This window comes from Aaosphaeria arxii, assembly GCF_010015735.1.
Source record: "Aaosphaeria arxii CBS 175.79 unplaced genomic scaffold BU24scaffold_6, whole genome shotgun sequence".
NCBI classification, from domain to species: domain Eukaryota; kingdom Fungi; phylum Ascomycota; class Dothideomycetes; order Pleosporales; genus Aaosphaeria; species Aaosphaeria arxii.
In genome coordinates, this window is record NW_022983479.1 from 926,175 (window position 1) to 941,817 (window position 15,643).

At 51.9% G+C, this 15,643-nt stretch overlaps 5 protein-coding genes across 5 annotated transcripts; 4 read left to right on the forward strand and 1 right to left on the reverse strand.

The window, feature by feature from the left end:
* Positions 1–4,626: 4,626 nt before the first annotated feature.
* On the forward strand, positions 4,627–9,346 carry BU24DRAFT_411160 (uncharacterized protein; the record flags this gene model as incomplete). Its single annotated transcript, XM_033526033.1, has 2 exons — positions 4,627–8,709; positions 8,762–9,346. The coding sequence occupies 2 exons, from the start codon at positions 4,627–4,629 to the stop codon at positions 9,344–9,346; spliced, it is 4,668 nt and encodes a 1,555-aa protein (XP_033381759.1).
* Positions 9,347–10,401: 1,055 nt separating this feature from the next.
* On the forward strand, positions 10,402–11,601 carry BU24DRAFT_424422 (uncharacterized protein). The gene has a single exon (XM_033528497.1). It carries the CDS (start codon positions 10,763–10,765, stop codon positions 11,585–11,587), a length of 825 nt encoding a protein of 274 aa, XP_033381760.1. The 5' UTR covers positions 10,402–10,762; the 3' UTR covers positions 11,588–11,601.
* A 173-nt stretch (positions 11,602–11,774) lies between these two features.
* Positions 11,775–12,904, reverse strand: BU24DRAFT_464206 (peptidase S33, proline iminopeptidase 1; the record flags this gene model as incomplete). Its single annotated transcript, XM_033532187.1, has 3 exons — positions 11,775–11,956; positions 12,024–12,695; positions 12,784–12,904. 3 exons carry the CDS (start codon positions 12,902–12,904, stop codon positions 11,775–11,777), a joined length of 975 nt encoding a protein of 324 aa, XP_033381761.1.
* A 954-nt stretch (positions 12,905–13,858) lies between these two features.
* BU24DRAFT_424424 (uncharacterized protein) lies at positions 13,859–14,725 on the forward strand. Its single transcript, XM_033528498.1, has 3 exons — positions 13,859–14,103; positions 14,180–14,281; positions 14,329–14,725. The coding sequence occupies exons 1-3, from the start codon at positions 14,020–14,022 to the stop codon at positions 14,383–14,385; spliced, it is 243 nt and encodes an 80-aa protein (XP_033381762.1). The 5' UTR covers positions 13,859–14,019; the 3' UTR covers positions 14,386–14,725.
* On the forward strand, positions 14,307–14,728 carry BU24DRAFT_237470 (uncharacterized protein). The gene has a single exon (XM_033522252.1). It carries the CDS (start codon positions 14,400–14,402, stop codon positions 14,610–14,612), a length of 213 nt encoding a protein of 70 aa, XP_033381763.1. The 5' UTR covers positions 14,307–14,399; the 3' UTR covers positions 14,613–14,728.
* Positions 14,729–15,643: the final 915 nt, after the last annotated feature.

The following is a 15,643-nucleotide window of genomic DNA, read 5'->3' on the forward strand; positions in this document are numbered from 1 at the left end:
CGAAGCTGCGCGTAGGAACTGGAAGAGAGTGGGCGAGATAGCTAGGAGGGCTGGCGGTGATGATCCTGAGGATCCTTCTGAGAATGAGGATGATATGACTGACGAACAACGTGGGGAATACAAGAGGAGGAAGGCCCAAATGAAAGCTGAGCGAGAGAAGACGGCCAAGATGATGGACCTACAATACTTCCTGGAGATGGTGGACCAGAAGCATCGATACGGCAGCAATCTCAGAGCCTATCACGATCAATGGAAGAAAACGGATACTCACGAGAACTTCTTCTACTGGTTGGACGACGGAGGTGGGAAAGATTTCGAGCATCCAACAGTGTCGCGGGACAGACTGGAAAAGGAGCAGGTCCGGTATCTTACAAGGGAAGAGCGCATGAAATACCTGGTCAAGATCGACAATGATGGTCGCCTATGTTGGGCCAAAAACGGTGAGCGTGTACACACGTCTCCGGACTACAAAGACAGCATGGAAGGCATCGTACACGCGGACGAAGGCGCCCCGACGTATGCCGCCTATGGCAAGATAGAAAGTGGAACTGGCCAAACTCATCCTCGGCACCATCATCACAACCGGAGCCGGAGGAGTTCGACATCTAGTTCGAGCTCAGATTCAAGCAGCTCCAGTTTCTCCAGTTCAGGCGAACACAGCGATGTCGAAGGCGAACACTATGTCAACCGTGACCTCAACAACGCGAAAGGTCTCGCGAAGATCAAATACGTATCCGCCGCTACCATCCTCAACCGCCTCCTCCGCAGCTCCGTCAAACCCAACACATGGATCTTTGTAAGTTCCCCCCCCCTCCTACCTCAACCCTACCTAACAACCCAACCCCACAGGTCGCAGACACTTCCTTCCGCCTCTACATCGGCATCAAGCAATCAGGCGCCTTCCAACACAGTTCCTTCCTACACGGCGCGCGCATCTCCGCCGCGGGCCTCATAAAAGTCAAAGACGGCCAACTGCGCCGCCTCTCCCCGCTCTCCGGGCACTACCGGCCCCCGACCAAGAACTTCCGCGCCTTCGTCCACTCCCTCCAGGCCGGCGGCGTCGACATGTCGCGCGTGTCCATCTCGCGCTCGTACGCCGTGCTCGTCGGCCTCGAAGCCTACGTGAAAACGCGGAGGAAGTTTAAGCATGGCGTGCAGCATGCGTCGAATGCGGAAACGAAGATCATGCATCCGGAAGAACACAGGAAGAAGAAAGAGGAGGAGCTGGATAAGAGTAAGAGTGCGCAGCGTGAGCGGCAGCTACTGGCTGAGAACGCGGAGAAGGAAGAGGCGGAGAGAAGGGAGAAGAGCTGGCACAGGAAGCTGTGGAGGCGAATGCGAGGGACGTCGATTTCGTCGAAAGACGAGGTTGCTAAAGCGAAGGACAACAAGGCGAAGAAGGTGCTGAGTAGCCCCGGTGAGGATGTTGAGAGTGGGATTCCTCCGGACGGTACGAGGAAGGACGCAGCTTCATCCTGATGAAGTTACTGTTGCTTTTGGTGGTCATGGCAATTTGTGCTAGGAGATGCAGTGCATAGCATGCTGCACGTTTTTGGGCGTTCCTGCATCTGACTTTTCATTGTTTGCTTATTCTTTTGGCTTGTTTCTGAGATACCTGTAATCGCCTTGACCGGCTCTCACATGCATTAATGATCTCTTGCACATATGGTATGTTAAGTTAATGGTATATACTCTGTACGACCGACTATAAATATTCACTTTCTTCATCATTGCTGTCACTGTAAAGTTCCACCTTCTATGTCCCTTATCATCTATTCAGACCTCCAAGAAGTATTAGCCATTACAAGACTCGTGTCTCGCGCCCCACGGGCCGTAGGAACCAGAATCCAGACCAGAAATAAACTTCAAGCTTAAACGCGTGCGATCGGAGCGAGCGTTTGTGTTACCTTGCCGTTGAATCCATCCAATTGATGATCGGTGAGCTAGAACGCATTGGGATGGCAGCCCGTTTGCCCCGCGTAAACTTTCTTTCTGACATCATCATGGCCCGAGCTTCTAATTCGCTATCCATGGTTCTGGTTGCGTACGTGCGCAGGTTGCACGTCGCGGGTTGAGTAGATAGAGCGTTATCCAATCACGATGCTTGGGGGACTGTGAGTTAGAGTTGAAACCGTTATACTCGTACAAAGTGCGGAGGTAATGATGTTGTGGTACGGAGTCAATATCGAAGATTCTCGGCGTGGGGAGGGGAAAGCATGCGTCCACGCGTAGGTAACATTGCGAATGGTACGGGAACTTCTCTAATTGTGTGGAACGACATGGCATGGCTACTGATTTTGTGTAGCATGCCATCATCATCGGAGACGTTGTCGATGTCATGTCATATATATGGAATTTGTGAAAGTGGTACGTAGAAGCGCGGGTACGTTGTTACAGGTATCCATCCTGCCCTGCTTCTGTTCCGTGGAGCGGGAACATACGAAGGATCCACAAGAATGCATATTCGTTCCGCATTACATAGTTCAATCGTCAGGAACCAGGAACAAGAAGACAAAGCAGATGAACTGACCTGTGCCGTGACTCGTGAGAGATATCACCTTTGGGCTTGTTCCTGCTCAATGAGCGGGACAAACCAAACGAGGCGGGACAGGATGGGACCTCGTTACCGTTGGCGTGAAACCTTATGAAGCCATGATGCCGCTACCCAGTGCCCCTGAGTGAACCGTTTCTTTTGAGCCGCCGTAGTGAAATGGATCAACGAGTGGTTAGATGCGTGCAACGAGTAAGAGGATAGGGACCAGGACGGTGGGACGCGAGACTGCTGTGCATGGATGGGCAGATGCCAGATTAGCATGCTAGTGGCGTAGAGTTATTTTTGAATTGCATATCGTGATATGGAGAAGGGGTACTGGTACTCGTAGGTGAACGTAATGCACCAGGGCAAATGTATTTCGTTGTCGTATAGGCGGAAATGGAAGGCAACGAACGCAGGGACTGAATGATGGGGTGTGTAGACGGAAACGAGCCGTAGAACGGGAAGTCGGAACTATCATGAGTCAAGACATATTGTTCCAATAATAATGGGATGACAATGATGGAAATCCATCGTACATACGGAATACCTGTGTTGTTGTGGAGCTATTGATGGCGAACGATGAGATGAGGATGTATCCACTTGTAGACAGATACATCGTAGGTTTGGAAAGGCATATGGACGCGAGAACGCTAGTCCTCGAACGCGTGTAAGCGAGAGTACACGACATGGGTTATCCCTGCTCATCCCGGCCGTTGGCTGATACACATGGACCAAGCGGCTGCCTCAAACGACGTCACTCCTATCCAACAATCCCATCCCATCTCTCTGTCTCTCCTCTTTCCCACCACCTTTCAGCTGCGGCGACGGCTCCCCCTCCCCCATTCCTGGTCCTGCTTTTCGGTGGCTCACAAACCTGCGACACGGCACGTCAAAAGAATGGGGATTGATCGTCACTATGTTACATGCCTCGTCCTGATAGGCCCGTCTCATCTTCGATTCACACCAACCTGTCGATGCTCACCAGAATACCGTCGATCGGGGTCTGGCCTCTTTACCAGCCTTCCATGCCCGTGTACCAACCGTACGCTAGAGCCTAGCATTGCAGGCTTCCCACTCTGTTGCACTAGATGATACCTCTCCTCTCGAACATGAGAAATGGGGGGGACCAGAAAGACAGTGAAAACGAAGTATTCAGATGGGAAGAGCAGCAGGTAATGTAAACCGTGAGTACTCCGTACACAATATACGGACTAGCTTGGTTGAGAATGCCATGGAGGATGATGGATGATGTCCCTTTGCCATCATCCTCTTCTTTGTTACGGGGGTAATTTACCTAGCTCCTTTCGTTTCCAGCATGGAGGATTCGACCCGTCGTCAACTGTTCGTCCCAGAACTCCGTAATCTGTAGTCGTTCCCAGCACGCAGATCCACTCGTTTCCGACTACCCTACATCTTACCTTGGCAGAAGTCCATCCCACATCATGCAACCTCATGCATCGTCGATTGCGACCCGCATCCTAATTCAGCCACAGCCCCCCCATGTGCTACTTACCCGCTCCTATGACACCAACCTGGCCCAGTAGGCCCATTAGGACCCAGTGTTACTGCTCTCCATGCTTTTCCATGCCTTCTATGCCATCCGCGCCAGGGAGCTCACGCCCCGCTCGATGCTGGTGCTGTGACGCAATGATGTTGCCGACCTTGCAGCTCTGTCGCACACAACACCTGTATCAAAGCCGCCAAAACAAGTTTCGTCCTCATAGAAAACCACATTTGCGGCGCGAGCTCACCCTTGTACGCGCAAGTCGAAGCTCTAATTCATACGTCATAAAACCAAAAGCGGCGGTTCATTTCCCAAAGCTCCCATAAAATCCTAGCTGCTCATCCCACCATCAAGCCATTTCCATACTCCCGCCTGTACAATAAAGACGAACCAATTCGTCAATTGATATATGACTGAAAACTCATCCAATTCCTACACCTATTACTCGTTCCCCCCGACGCCTAATAGAAACTCCCCCCGTTCAATCCGATCACGATCCATATCAAGCACTGCTTCAGCTTCATCACAACGAACATTCAAAAACCCACGAAAACTATTCCACGAAGAAGAAGATAATCAAGACAACATGCCTTCTCCAGCTGCAGGAAAGAGTGATACCCCCCGCACTCCCACTAAGCTCGGAAGGAAGCCCCAGCAGGCTGCGCCAAAGCTGGGCAAGAAGAATGTCGACGAGGCAGATACCCCCAGTCTGCCTCAAAAGCCATCAGACGAGACTCTGCGAGAAAAGGCAGAGGACGCACCAGAGAACGTGAAGGACACCAAGGACCAGGTCGAGGACACCGCCAAGAGCACCACAGGAAAGGTCTCACAAGCCGGTGGTGACGACGACCTTGAGCAGGTTGAACCTAAACCCGAGGACGACGAAGAGACCGCCGTCCAGGTCGAGGACGACGCCGAGGAGACTGCTGATGACGCAACACAGAAGGCCGGCGATGAGGCCGACACGAATGAAAACACCGAAGACGACGCAACAGATACTGCCAGCAAGGCCGCCGAGAGCGGCAAGCAGGCCGGGGAGGGTGCCTTGAGCGGCGCCCGTGGCCTCGCTGGACGAGCCTCAAACTTGGCCAAGAAGGGAGCCCAGGACCCCGCCGGCGAGGCAAAGGAGGCCGCCAGTGATGTGCAAGACACCGCTAGCGAAGCTGCACAGAAGACCCAGGACACCGTTGGTGACGCTGCCGAAGACGCCCAAGAGACCGCCGGTGACGCAACTGAGGAAGCTCGGGAGACCGCAGAGGGCACCGCAAGTGACGTCAAGACCTCTGTGGAGGACACCACCGGACAACAATTGCCCGACCTTTCCATTCTCAAGGGCCTCGAGGTCAATGAGGAGGGAATCGTTAATGACAAGGATGGCAACGCAATCGGCCGCCTTGTTGAAGGTGATGCCGAAGATCTCGCAGGATACGAGATTGGCGATGACGGCGAGATCCTCGACGATGACGGTGACCTTGTCGGCCGCACCGAGCTCCTTCCTGAGGCTGCCAAGGACCAGCTCCAGAAGGCTCAGAAACAACCCAAGCTGCCCGATATCAGCATATTGAAGGGCCTCACAGCCGACAAGACCGGCCAGATCCTCAATGAGGACGGCGACTTCGTTGGTCACTTGATCGAAGGCGACCCCTCTGAAATCCAAGGCTTGGAGTTCAACGAGAAGGGCGAGATTGTCGACGAGGATGGTAACGTCATTGCTCGCGCTGAACTCCACCCCGATGCCGCTGATCTCGTTGACCAAGACGAGGAAGAAGATGAAGACGAGGAGGAAGGCGAGCAGGGAGAGGAGGGTGGCCTTGTAGGCCGCGCTGCTGAACAGGCTGGTGAAGTCGCTGAGGGCGCCCAGGACACTGCCGAGGAGGCAGTCGAAGGCATCGAGGACGAACTTCCCGGCGTTGAGGCCCTCGAGGGTATGCAAGTCAACTCCGAGGGAGAGATCCTCAACGATGAGGGCGAAGTCGTCGGCCAGCTTGCCGAAGGCGAGCTCGACGATGTCAAGGGCCTCACTGTTAACGACAAGGGTGAGGTCGTGGACTCCGAGGGCAACGTTCTTGGAAAGGTCGAACTCGCAGAGGGTGGCGCCGAGAAGCTCAAGGAGGCTGCCCAGGGTGCTCTCGATATCCGCATCCTGGAAGGTCTCAAAGTCAACAAAAAGGGCAAGGTCCTCGATGAGGAGGGCGAAGAGATTGGCGAGCTCAAGGATGGCGAACTCAAGGACTGCGCCGGCAAGACCATCAACGACAAGGGCGAGGTTCTCGACAAGGAGGGCAATGTCATCGGCAAGGTCGAGGTTGTCTCTGGCGAGGCTGCATTCGAAGCCTTGAAGGCCCTCAAGGAGAGGCTCGGAGATGCCGAGGGAGAGGTCAAGGAGGTCGAAATCACGCCTGACCTTGACATCCTCGATGGACTTAAGGTCAACAAGAAGGGCCAGGTCTTGAACGAGGATGGCGAACCCATTGGTGAGCTTGCCGAAGGTGATATCGCGGAGTGCGCTGGCAAGAAGATCAATGAGAAGGGTGAGGTCCTCGACAAGGACGGAAACGTCATTGGAAAGGTCCGAACTCTTCCTCAAATTGTCGAGCAGAAGGTCGGCGAGGCCGAGGAGGCCGCCGAGGATGCCGAACAGGCTGCTGAAGATGCGGAAGAGGCTGCTGAGGAGGCCGTCGGAGAGAAGCTCCCACTTGACATTCTCGAGGGCTTGACTGTCAACAAGGCCGGCAAACTCATCGACGCTGACGGTAACATTGTTGGTGAGCTCGTTGAGGGTGATGCCAAGAAGCTCTCAAAGTCTGGCATCACCGCTGATGCCGAGGGACGTTTCTGGGACAACAAGGGCAACGTCATCGGCCGCGCTGAGACTGTTGTTAGGGAGGATGCCGAGGAAGAGGCTCCCTTCGCTGGCCTTGAAGGTCTCCTTGTCACAAAGGGAGGCTGGGTCGAAGACGAGAACGGCAACCGTGTCGGTCAGGTCGTTGAAGGCGATGCCAAGAAGCTTGTTGGCCGCGCCGTTGACGAGGACGGTGACATTATCGACAAGAAGGGTTCAGTCGTTGGACACGCTGAGCGCTGGGAGGAGCCTGACGAGGAGCCCGAGCCAGAGGCAGAGGCCATTGACCTCTCCGACCTTGAGGGTAAGACTGTCAACAAGCAGGGTAATGTCATTGGCGAGGAAGGTGTTCCCGTCGCCCGCCTTGTTGAGGGTAACCCGAAGGAGCTTGCTGGTAAGCAACTTGACGACCAAGGCCAGATCTGGAACGACAAGGGCAAGGTCATTGGCCGTGTCGAGCTCATCCCACCGGAGGAGCGCGAGTCCAAGCCTGAGGGACCATTCGCTGGTCTCCAAGGCCTCCGTGTTGTCAAGGATGGATACATTGCCGATGAAGACGAAAACATCGTCGGTACTGTCATTGAAGGCAACCCTAAGCGTCTTGTTGGTCTTGCTGTTGACGAAGACGGTGACATTCTTGACAAGTACGGCAACGTCAAGGGCCACGCTGAGCCAATCGAGGAGGAGGAGGAAATCCCCGATGACCTCTCCGTACTTGATGGCCTCACTCTGAACAAGCAGGGCTACCTCGTTAACAGCGACGGCATCCCTGTTGGCCGTCTCGTTGAGGGCAACTTGAAGGACCTTGCCGGACTCAAGTCTGATGGCGAGGGCCAGATCCACAACGACACTGGTAAGGTTGTCGGCCGCTGCGAGCTCATTCCCGAGAACGAGCGCGTCACCAAGCAGGAGGGACCTTTCGCTGGTCTTGAGGGCTTGCGCGTCGTCAAGGATGGCTTCGTCGAGGATGCCGATGGCAACAGAGTTGGCCAGATTACCGAGGGCGATCCCAAGAAGCTCGTCGGAAACGCTGTCGATGAAGACGGAGACATCATCGACAAATATGGCAATGTCAAGGGCCACGCCGAGCCATGGGAGGAAGAGGAAGAGGCCGAGATCGACCTTTCTGCCCTTGCTGGCTGCACTGTCAACAAGGCAGGCAACGTCGTCGATTCTTCTGGCACCATCCTTGGACGTGTCGCCGAGGGCGACCCTCAGACCATGGTCGGCAAGAAGGTCGATGGCAAGGGACAGATCTGGGACAATGCCGGCAACGTCATTGGCCGTGCTGAGCTTGTCCAGGGAGCCTCCTCTGGCCCTGAGGGACCATTCGCTGGTTTCGATAACAACTCGGTGGCCAAGGATGGAACTGTCCAGACTCCTGATGGCACTATCATTGGTCGTGTCATCGAAGGTGACATCCAGAAACTTGTCGGCCACACTGTCGACGAGGATGGAGACATCAATGATAAGAACGGTAATGTCATTGGTAAGGCTGAGCGCTGGGAGCCCGAAGAGAAGGAGCGCCGCATCAACCCCATGGCTGGCATGCGTGTCAACAAGGAGGGCGAGGTCCGTGATGAGAATGGCGATGTCATTGGCCGTCTCACTGCTGGTGACCTTGGCCACTGTGCTGGTCTTGAGATCGATGATAACGGTTATGTCATTGACAACGATGGCAACAAGGTCGGCGAGGTTACTCTCCTCGAGAACATCCAGGAGGAAGAGGAGGAGCCCAATGAGGATGCTGAGCTTGCCAACAAGATGGCCAACATCTGCCAGCAGACTCTCGAGCGCATTCAGCCCGTGTGCAAGCAAATCACAGAGGTATGTTCAATTCTAAATTCGTTTATGTTACTCTTTACTAACATGACCTCAGTACATCGAGGCGGCTGACCGCACTCCCCGTGACGAGCTCGATGAAGAGGAGCTTGTCAACAACGTCAAGCCTCTCATCGAAGAAGGTGGACGTATCCTCCAGGAGTGCAATGGCTCCCTCCGAGGCCTTGACCCCGATGGTCGCATTGCCGCCCAAGCTAAGGGTCGTGCAGAGACCCGCGAGGCCACTCCCGAGGAGTACCGTCTTGCTGATCTCCTCAAGGAGATTACCACTTCCGTTGTCACCACCATCGACAACGCGAAGAAGAAGATCGCTGACATGCCCCATGCCAAGAAGAAGCTCAACCCTCTCTGGGCTCTCCTCACCGAGCCTCTCTTCCAGATCATCGCTGCCGTTGGCCTGCTCCTCACAGGTGTTCTCAACCTTGTCGGTAGGCTCCTCAACGGCCTCGGTCTAGGAGGTCTCGTCAACGGTCTGCTCGGCGGTCTAGGTATTGATAAGCTCCTTGGTGGTCTTGGACTTGGCTCTCTCTCTGACGTCCTCGGTGGCGGAAAGGAGAAGAAGAAGAGTGGCGGCGGTGCGAAGAACCTACCCATTGTCGGCGGCCTCCTCGGCGGCAAGTAAACATCGTAACACTTTCTGAGTGTTCGGTGATTGCTAGCTGAAGCAGTGCTTGCCCTTCCATTGGATCGAGATTGGATCACGAACGTTTCTGTTTACATTTCCTTCATCTTGTGTTTTATTCCGATATTATGATATGATACCACACCATATTTCATATTCACCATCTCAAACGCCCACAACCCACGTTACTACTCTGGGAACCCGCCATCGAAATCGAGAAAAGAGGAGGATTAAAGGCGAGCGGCACGGCGAAAGAAGAAAGAATGTCATGTTGTCCGAGGATCGGGGGGTTCAACGACAACCCAAATGCTTTCTTTCTCAATCATCTGTCCTTTTCCTTACCTTACTCTCATCCCGATTGTTCCCCGATGCGGGCTCTCTTTGGATGAGTTTCTCTTTTCTCTCCCTCTTGGGATATGGTCCAGGCTTGTACAGCCCAACAAAATTATTTCCTTTGTCAGTGTGATTTGTGTGCTTTTTAGCTATGGCGCTGTCTTGTTTTAGGCCTTTTCCTTTTCGGTTGCAGCAAAGCATTTTAGGTTATTGTATGATTAGCTGGAGAAAAACGTAATGTGTGTAGATGGTAGTAAAGACAATGCATGCTTAAAAATAGTTCGCTCTTCTCACACTTGATCATGATGGGGTTGATGTGAAGTCGACTGTGACATGGTCTGTGATGGTGTATTCGCATTTCAGACTGTCAACGCATGAGATTGATCGCGACTTTTGTCATCTGATATAACTAACTTATCAGATCATTATGGGGACCAAGAGGAAGGGTGGAGACTTATTAGTTTCCTGGGCTAAATTCAGTCTCCATTTCTCTTTACAGATACCCACCTGGTAATAACTCATCGCATACTCTGAATAGTTATGCAATATGGAGTACCAACTTCCCAACTCAAGCAAACTCGGCTGTCGTCGTATTTGCCTCCAAAAGTTTGCCTTCAGAACTATCGAAATCTACTTTGGGATATTTCTAAAAACCAAATTTAGACACTCTACCATCGAACGGGGAACCCGTTCTAGAAGTGTCAGGCCCTGATACGAGAATTGCAAGGCCCCCAGGAACGATCCTCCACCAATCACGACCTCCGCGCAAATTACAACTCACAACTGCGATCCTACGCTTGTCCCCTTGCCTACAAATACTATGCCCACATCGTGTGGTTTACGGCAGGGACTTGCTATTATCCGGGGGAACAGTTAGATGGTAAAACGCCTGCAGAACCGAGCGCGGCCTGGCGGTGCGAGGCTTATATGCTTAATATTTGCCGATGACCCTTTCGCGATGCGACCCTGGACTAGATCACGATACTATATATTTTCTGCATTTCCGTCTTATTCGCATGTTGATGAATTTTTCTCGCCCTGGGTATTGAGTTCACTCCTGGTCCAACATCAAACATACGAAAGATGTCACTACTTCTCCCACTCATCGCCCTCGTGGCGACAACCTCCGCCAACCTCACCACCAGCATCTGGCAGCCCGCAAACGTGCCCGACAAATACGGCTACCTCGCCTCTGTGATCGGTGTCTCCAAAGACCGCACGACACTCGCCCTGGAATACGACGAAGACACCGCCAACCCCAGCAACACCCACAACATCCGCACAGGGCAGACCTACACCATCACGGTCGGACCAACCTACTGGGAGTCCTCGACGAGCGATCAACTCGGCGTGAGCACCATGTACACCGAAGGCATACCCGAGTCATTAGACCTCTCCTACCACGGCGCATGCGAGATCAAAACCGCGGGCAGCCCTCCCGCATGCTCCTGGACGTGGGGCGCCGACCTCGCGCGCAACAACGTCTGTAGGAGTGTGTTCAATCAGCGTTTCAGCACGCCCATCGTGCGCACTGAAGTCTTCACCTACAGCGCGGGTATGAACTCGCCGTCTGCGGTGGTCACGACGGAGCTCACGCTGATTGATGGTAAACCGACGCCGACTCCGGACCCCAGCTGGTGCCAGAATACTTTGTCAAACGGCAAGGTTGGGTCGGTGCCGGACAGTGAGAGGATGGGCACCACGGTGCTGAATGTTTGGCAGGTCATTTCTTATCAGGTGGTGGTTACGGCGGGTGAGGAGAAGTTGAAGGCGACGACTGGGGCAGCGGGTTCGGCTGCGACGGGGGATGTGGCAACGACGAAGACTGGGACGGGGGCTGCGGTGCCGATGAGGACTGCGGCTCCGTTGGTTGGGCTGGGTGCTGCTGTTGCGGCGGTGTTCTTGTGAGGCATAGATCTATGATGAATTTAGTAATTTGTAATGACTGCAATTGATGTCTCCGATGAGATAAAGTTTCCTGTGCAGATTGAGAAACATAAGTTGGTGCATGGTCACTTGTCTGGTCACTGACGTGAATTTGAAAAGTATGGCAACAGTGATCCAATCGCTATATTTCTTTTTCCCGTAGATTATACTAGATCGATAACGACGCATACTCGTCGGTGGTCTCGATCAATTTCTTCTTCGTTCCGGGCTCCGTAGCGGCGTGCCCAGCATCAGATATCCAATGCAACTTAGACTCGGGCCAGGCTTTGTAGAGTTCCCAAGCAGAGATGGGTGGGCACACCACATCGTAACGGCCTTGGACAATGGTTCCTATATGTAATTTAGCCTTTGTTATCTCAAGGTTATAAGGGGCTCAAGGGCTGCGAAGTGGATATACCTGGGATGTGTCGCATCTTATCAATATTCTCTTTGCGAAGCAGCTGGCCCTCCTCTAACCATGCCTTGTTGTTAAAGTAATGCGCTTCCGTCCTAGCATGCGCCAGTAGATATGTCGGATCATCAAGCTGTGTCAAGCCCGCGGTATTTGGGTACAGGGTGCTGATGGAGATCTCCCATTTGTTCCACGCCGTAGCTGCGGGGTGACTGATACTCTCATCGTCAGACATGAGCCGCTTGTGGTACGACGCAACATGATCCGCACGTTCCTCTTCCGGCAGGAAGTTGACGAACTCGTCGAAGTGATCTGGGTAGAGCATGCTTGCGCCTCCCGGCTCCATTGTCCACTTCAATTCCAGGTCGCGGACAGCGAAGATTCCGCGTAGGACAAGAGAGCCGACGGAATTGGGATGTGTCTGAGCGTACGCTAGAGCTAGGGTACTACCCCAGGATCCGCCGAAGACGACATGCCATTTGGGGATCTTCAAATGCTCACGCAGGGCTTCGAGGTCGGCGACTAAATGCCAGGTGGTGTTGTCGACAGTGCTTGCATTTGGACGAGACTTGCCGCAACCACGCTGGTCGAGAAGAACTACACGATACTCTGCAGGATTGAAGAAGGAAGTATTGCCTTTCGTAATGTGACCGCCAGGACCTCCGTGTAGATAGATGGCTGTAATATATGTTAACGATGGCTCAATGATGATAAGGGTGTGTAGGCACAGCGGGTTCATTCTAGCGCTGGTAAGCGTCCAACATACCTGGCTTTCCATCTTTCTTTCCGTATTGCTCATAGTACAATTCGTGTGTGTCGTCAACCTTGAGCCAGTTTGTGTCCCAGGCGTCGTCATGCGCGTATCCAGTGACTGGCGTTTGGGCCATGTTTACGGTCCGAGGTGTAGTTGAGGTTGGATTCCAGGGGGAAAAGGATTGACACAACCGAGACCTTATATATAATTACCAAAATCCGTGAGTTAGGCTGCTATCCAGTAGGTTGAAGTCCACGTGAAGCCACTGGAGAAGACATCGACGGCCCCGCCCTAAAATCCAGCTCACCTGCCGAATCAGGTTAGCTCGGATTCATCTCTGGTGATATTCCATCGACGTCTGAGGTGTAAGGTTTGCAATATAAATGATTGAAGTTTGTTATTACTGCTGATATGCCTGGTTCTTCATATCTTTACTATCGTCATCGTGCGGAACGAAGGGATCATGAATTGCTTTTTCGAGGAAAACGCCTAGGATGCGTTTTGATCATGCCGACATCCGTATGCATGAGTGGGGTGCCGACCAGTACGGATACGATGTATTGACATTCCTTGTGTCTGCAATACGTATTATTCTTCTGGATCATGTTGAAATACGGGTATTAAATCTGACAACGACCTCATATAGGTGAGACTTTTGCATTCTCGAAAATTTACGTACATCCCAACCTAGCCTACCTAAATAAACCAAGCAATCAATCAATCGATCAATGTCCAGTGATATTCCCGATGCCCACGTATTTATCATTAAACTCTTGTACGGATTCAAAGCTCATAAAACGCGGGGTTACGGATCTAGTATTATATCAGCGCATTAAGTGCCCAATAGCTATTGTACTATTCCAGTGTGTGTACCTGATGTACCAGTACCTGTGCCAATCATTAAGTACATACAAACAAATGAATAGCCTATCACAACGATCTTCAGTCCTTACTTGTACTGCCCAGTAGTGGTAAAAGTAAAGAACATTCATCGAGAGCTCCTTACATAATACTCTCCAGGCTCCCAGATTACTATTTTCGGATCAGCCTCATGCGACAAAGCACAGCATTCACTAACCTAAAGATAGTGAAGGATCCGGCGAGATCGGGGGAGATATGACCCCGCCCCAGCCCCGCCTTATTTAAACCTCCATTCCCTTCGCAATACAAGCTCACTGTAATCCAAACAGAAGTGCAGAACATAGGCAACTAAATCATCATCAGCCAAAGTAAAATCGAGCAGCAACCATGACGAAGGGCTCATCTGGAAACTCAGGTTCAAGCAGTGGCAGCAAAGGCTACACTGTGACCAGCTCCGGTACCAACAGTCAGGTAATTTCATCCTGTGAAACCATCAAAAACATACCTATAGTGTTTCCAGTTTCTCACTGATTTGATCGTCGTACAGGGCAACCATTACTGCAACCGCGACTACGGCCCGTCTGCTACTAATCAAAACTCCTACCATTATTCCAACACCAATGGCTCATACTACTATAGTAACCCTAACGTCAGTACTTCTGATTGAAACCGAGAAATAAGCTGACATTGCAATAGGGTTCGACTTATTACAATGATGGCCGGGGAAATGCTACGTATAACCCTGGGAAGTAGTGAAAGCACCTAGAATGCATCATTGGCCTCCTTCCAACATATTCACGGTCCTCTTTGCAATTCGGGTAGCTCTGATGGCTCGCCATTTACACAGCTGTAGTTCAATACCATCAGCATACATGTTGGACTATTTCATAGCTAGCTTGGCAACGAATCAACGAAGCAGTCCCATTAATCGGTCATCCTCTCATCTTTTCATACAAGTTTACTCTTTGATTCCATGCTGAGCACCATGCTCGGTAAGGTAATGTAAAGACATGTGTCAATAATACCATCGTTCGGTAGAATCACTTGGCCTTTCTTGAATCACAACCAACGCAACATACCTTTATAATCTTACCAATATCCCTTCAACTGATTTTAGGCTGATTCATGTGATTGGAAGTGTAGCCTGGAAGTGTTGCCTTTGCTTAATCAGCCTTTCTGTCTTCACAATCGAACACCCTTGCGCTATCTGCCACGTGCTCTTAGGTGCCAATATCTCAGTCAGGCTCATGCTCAACTCCAAATTCGAAATCATCCTTGAAATTCCCACAAAAGCCAAAATTCTAGCCCACGAATTGAAGTGTTTACACCACACTTCAGGTCACAACATCATGCCGAATGATTTCTCGTTTATTGTACTCGACAAACGAGAATTCTACGACGTTCACGTATGGGATGCCTCCTTTGTGGAAAACCAGATCCTTGTTCCAGTTCCAACCATAGGTATCCAGTATGTCATTGTAATCCTAAGGGCAACGTCAACGTTGTGCCCTAGTGAGTGGCTTTTCTGACAAGGAACAGTGAGAATGACAGCACTCTAAGGCTTACCGACAAAAAAATTGCCCTCCAGGCCCGAGAGAAGATGCGCGAAGGCCGTAAGGGCTTGAAACAGTTATGGACCACGAAGAAGTATGTTTGCCATGCCCCTTTGGAAGTGAAGTGCTTACCCCTCCTAAAGCGAAATCTCATTAGATGGCATGAGTACCCATAATAGCAGTATCCATACGGGCGATCAGGAGCTATTGAAAGAGAAATTCACATTTCAAGAAGATTCATCGAAAACATCTCTGTGGCGAAGAGTCAACGATACAACTCACCATGGCGACAAGACTACGCATATGCCCCAGTTGAACTTGAAGTTATTTCGAAACCTGCCCGAGGAGCTCCAAGAGCAGATTCTACAACGGGCGGACACCAAAGGAATCGCCTATTTGAGTTTGTTAGACCGCGGGATCTGCAGGATTGCTCGTGAAATCATCCAACGACGATATCA

Bases quoted from the DNA above. Each gene is read 5' to 3' on its own strand.
- BU24DRAFT_424422 (XM_033528497.1), top strand. From the start codon at position 10,763: ATGTCACTACTTCTCCCACTCATCGCCCTCGTGGCGACAACCTCCGCC.
- BU24DRAFT_424424 (XM_033528498.1), top strand. From the start codon at position 14,020: ATGACGAAGGGCTCATCTGGAAACTCAGGTTCAAGCAGTGGCAGCAAA. The intron at 14,104-14,179 runs GTAATTTCATCC...ATCGTCGTACAG, and splicing joins GCTCCGGTACCAACAGTCAG to GGCAACCATTACTGCAACCG. The intron at 14,282-14,328 runs GTCAGTACTTCT...ACATTGCAATAG, and splicing joins ACTACTATAGTAACCCTAAC to GGTTCGACTTATTACAATGA.
- BU24DRAFT_237470 (XM_033522252.1), top strand. From the start codon at position 14,400: ATGCATCATTGGCCTCCTTCCAACATATTCACGGTCCTCTTTGCAATT.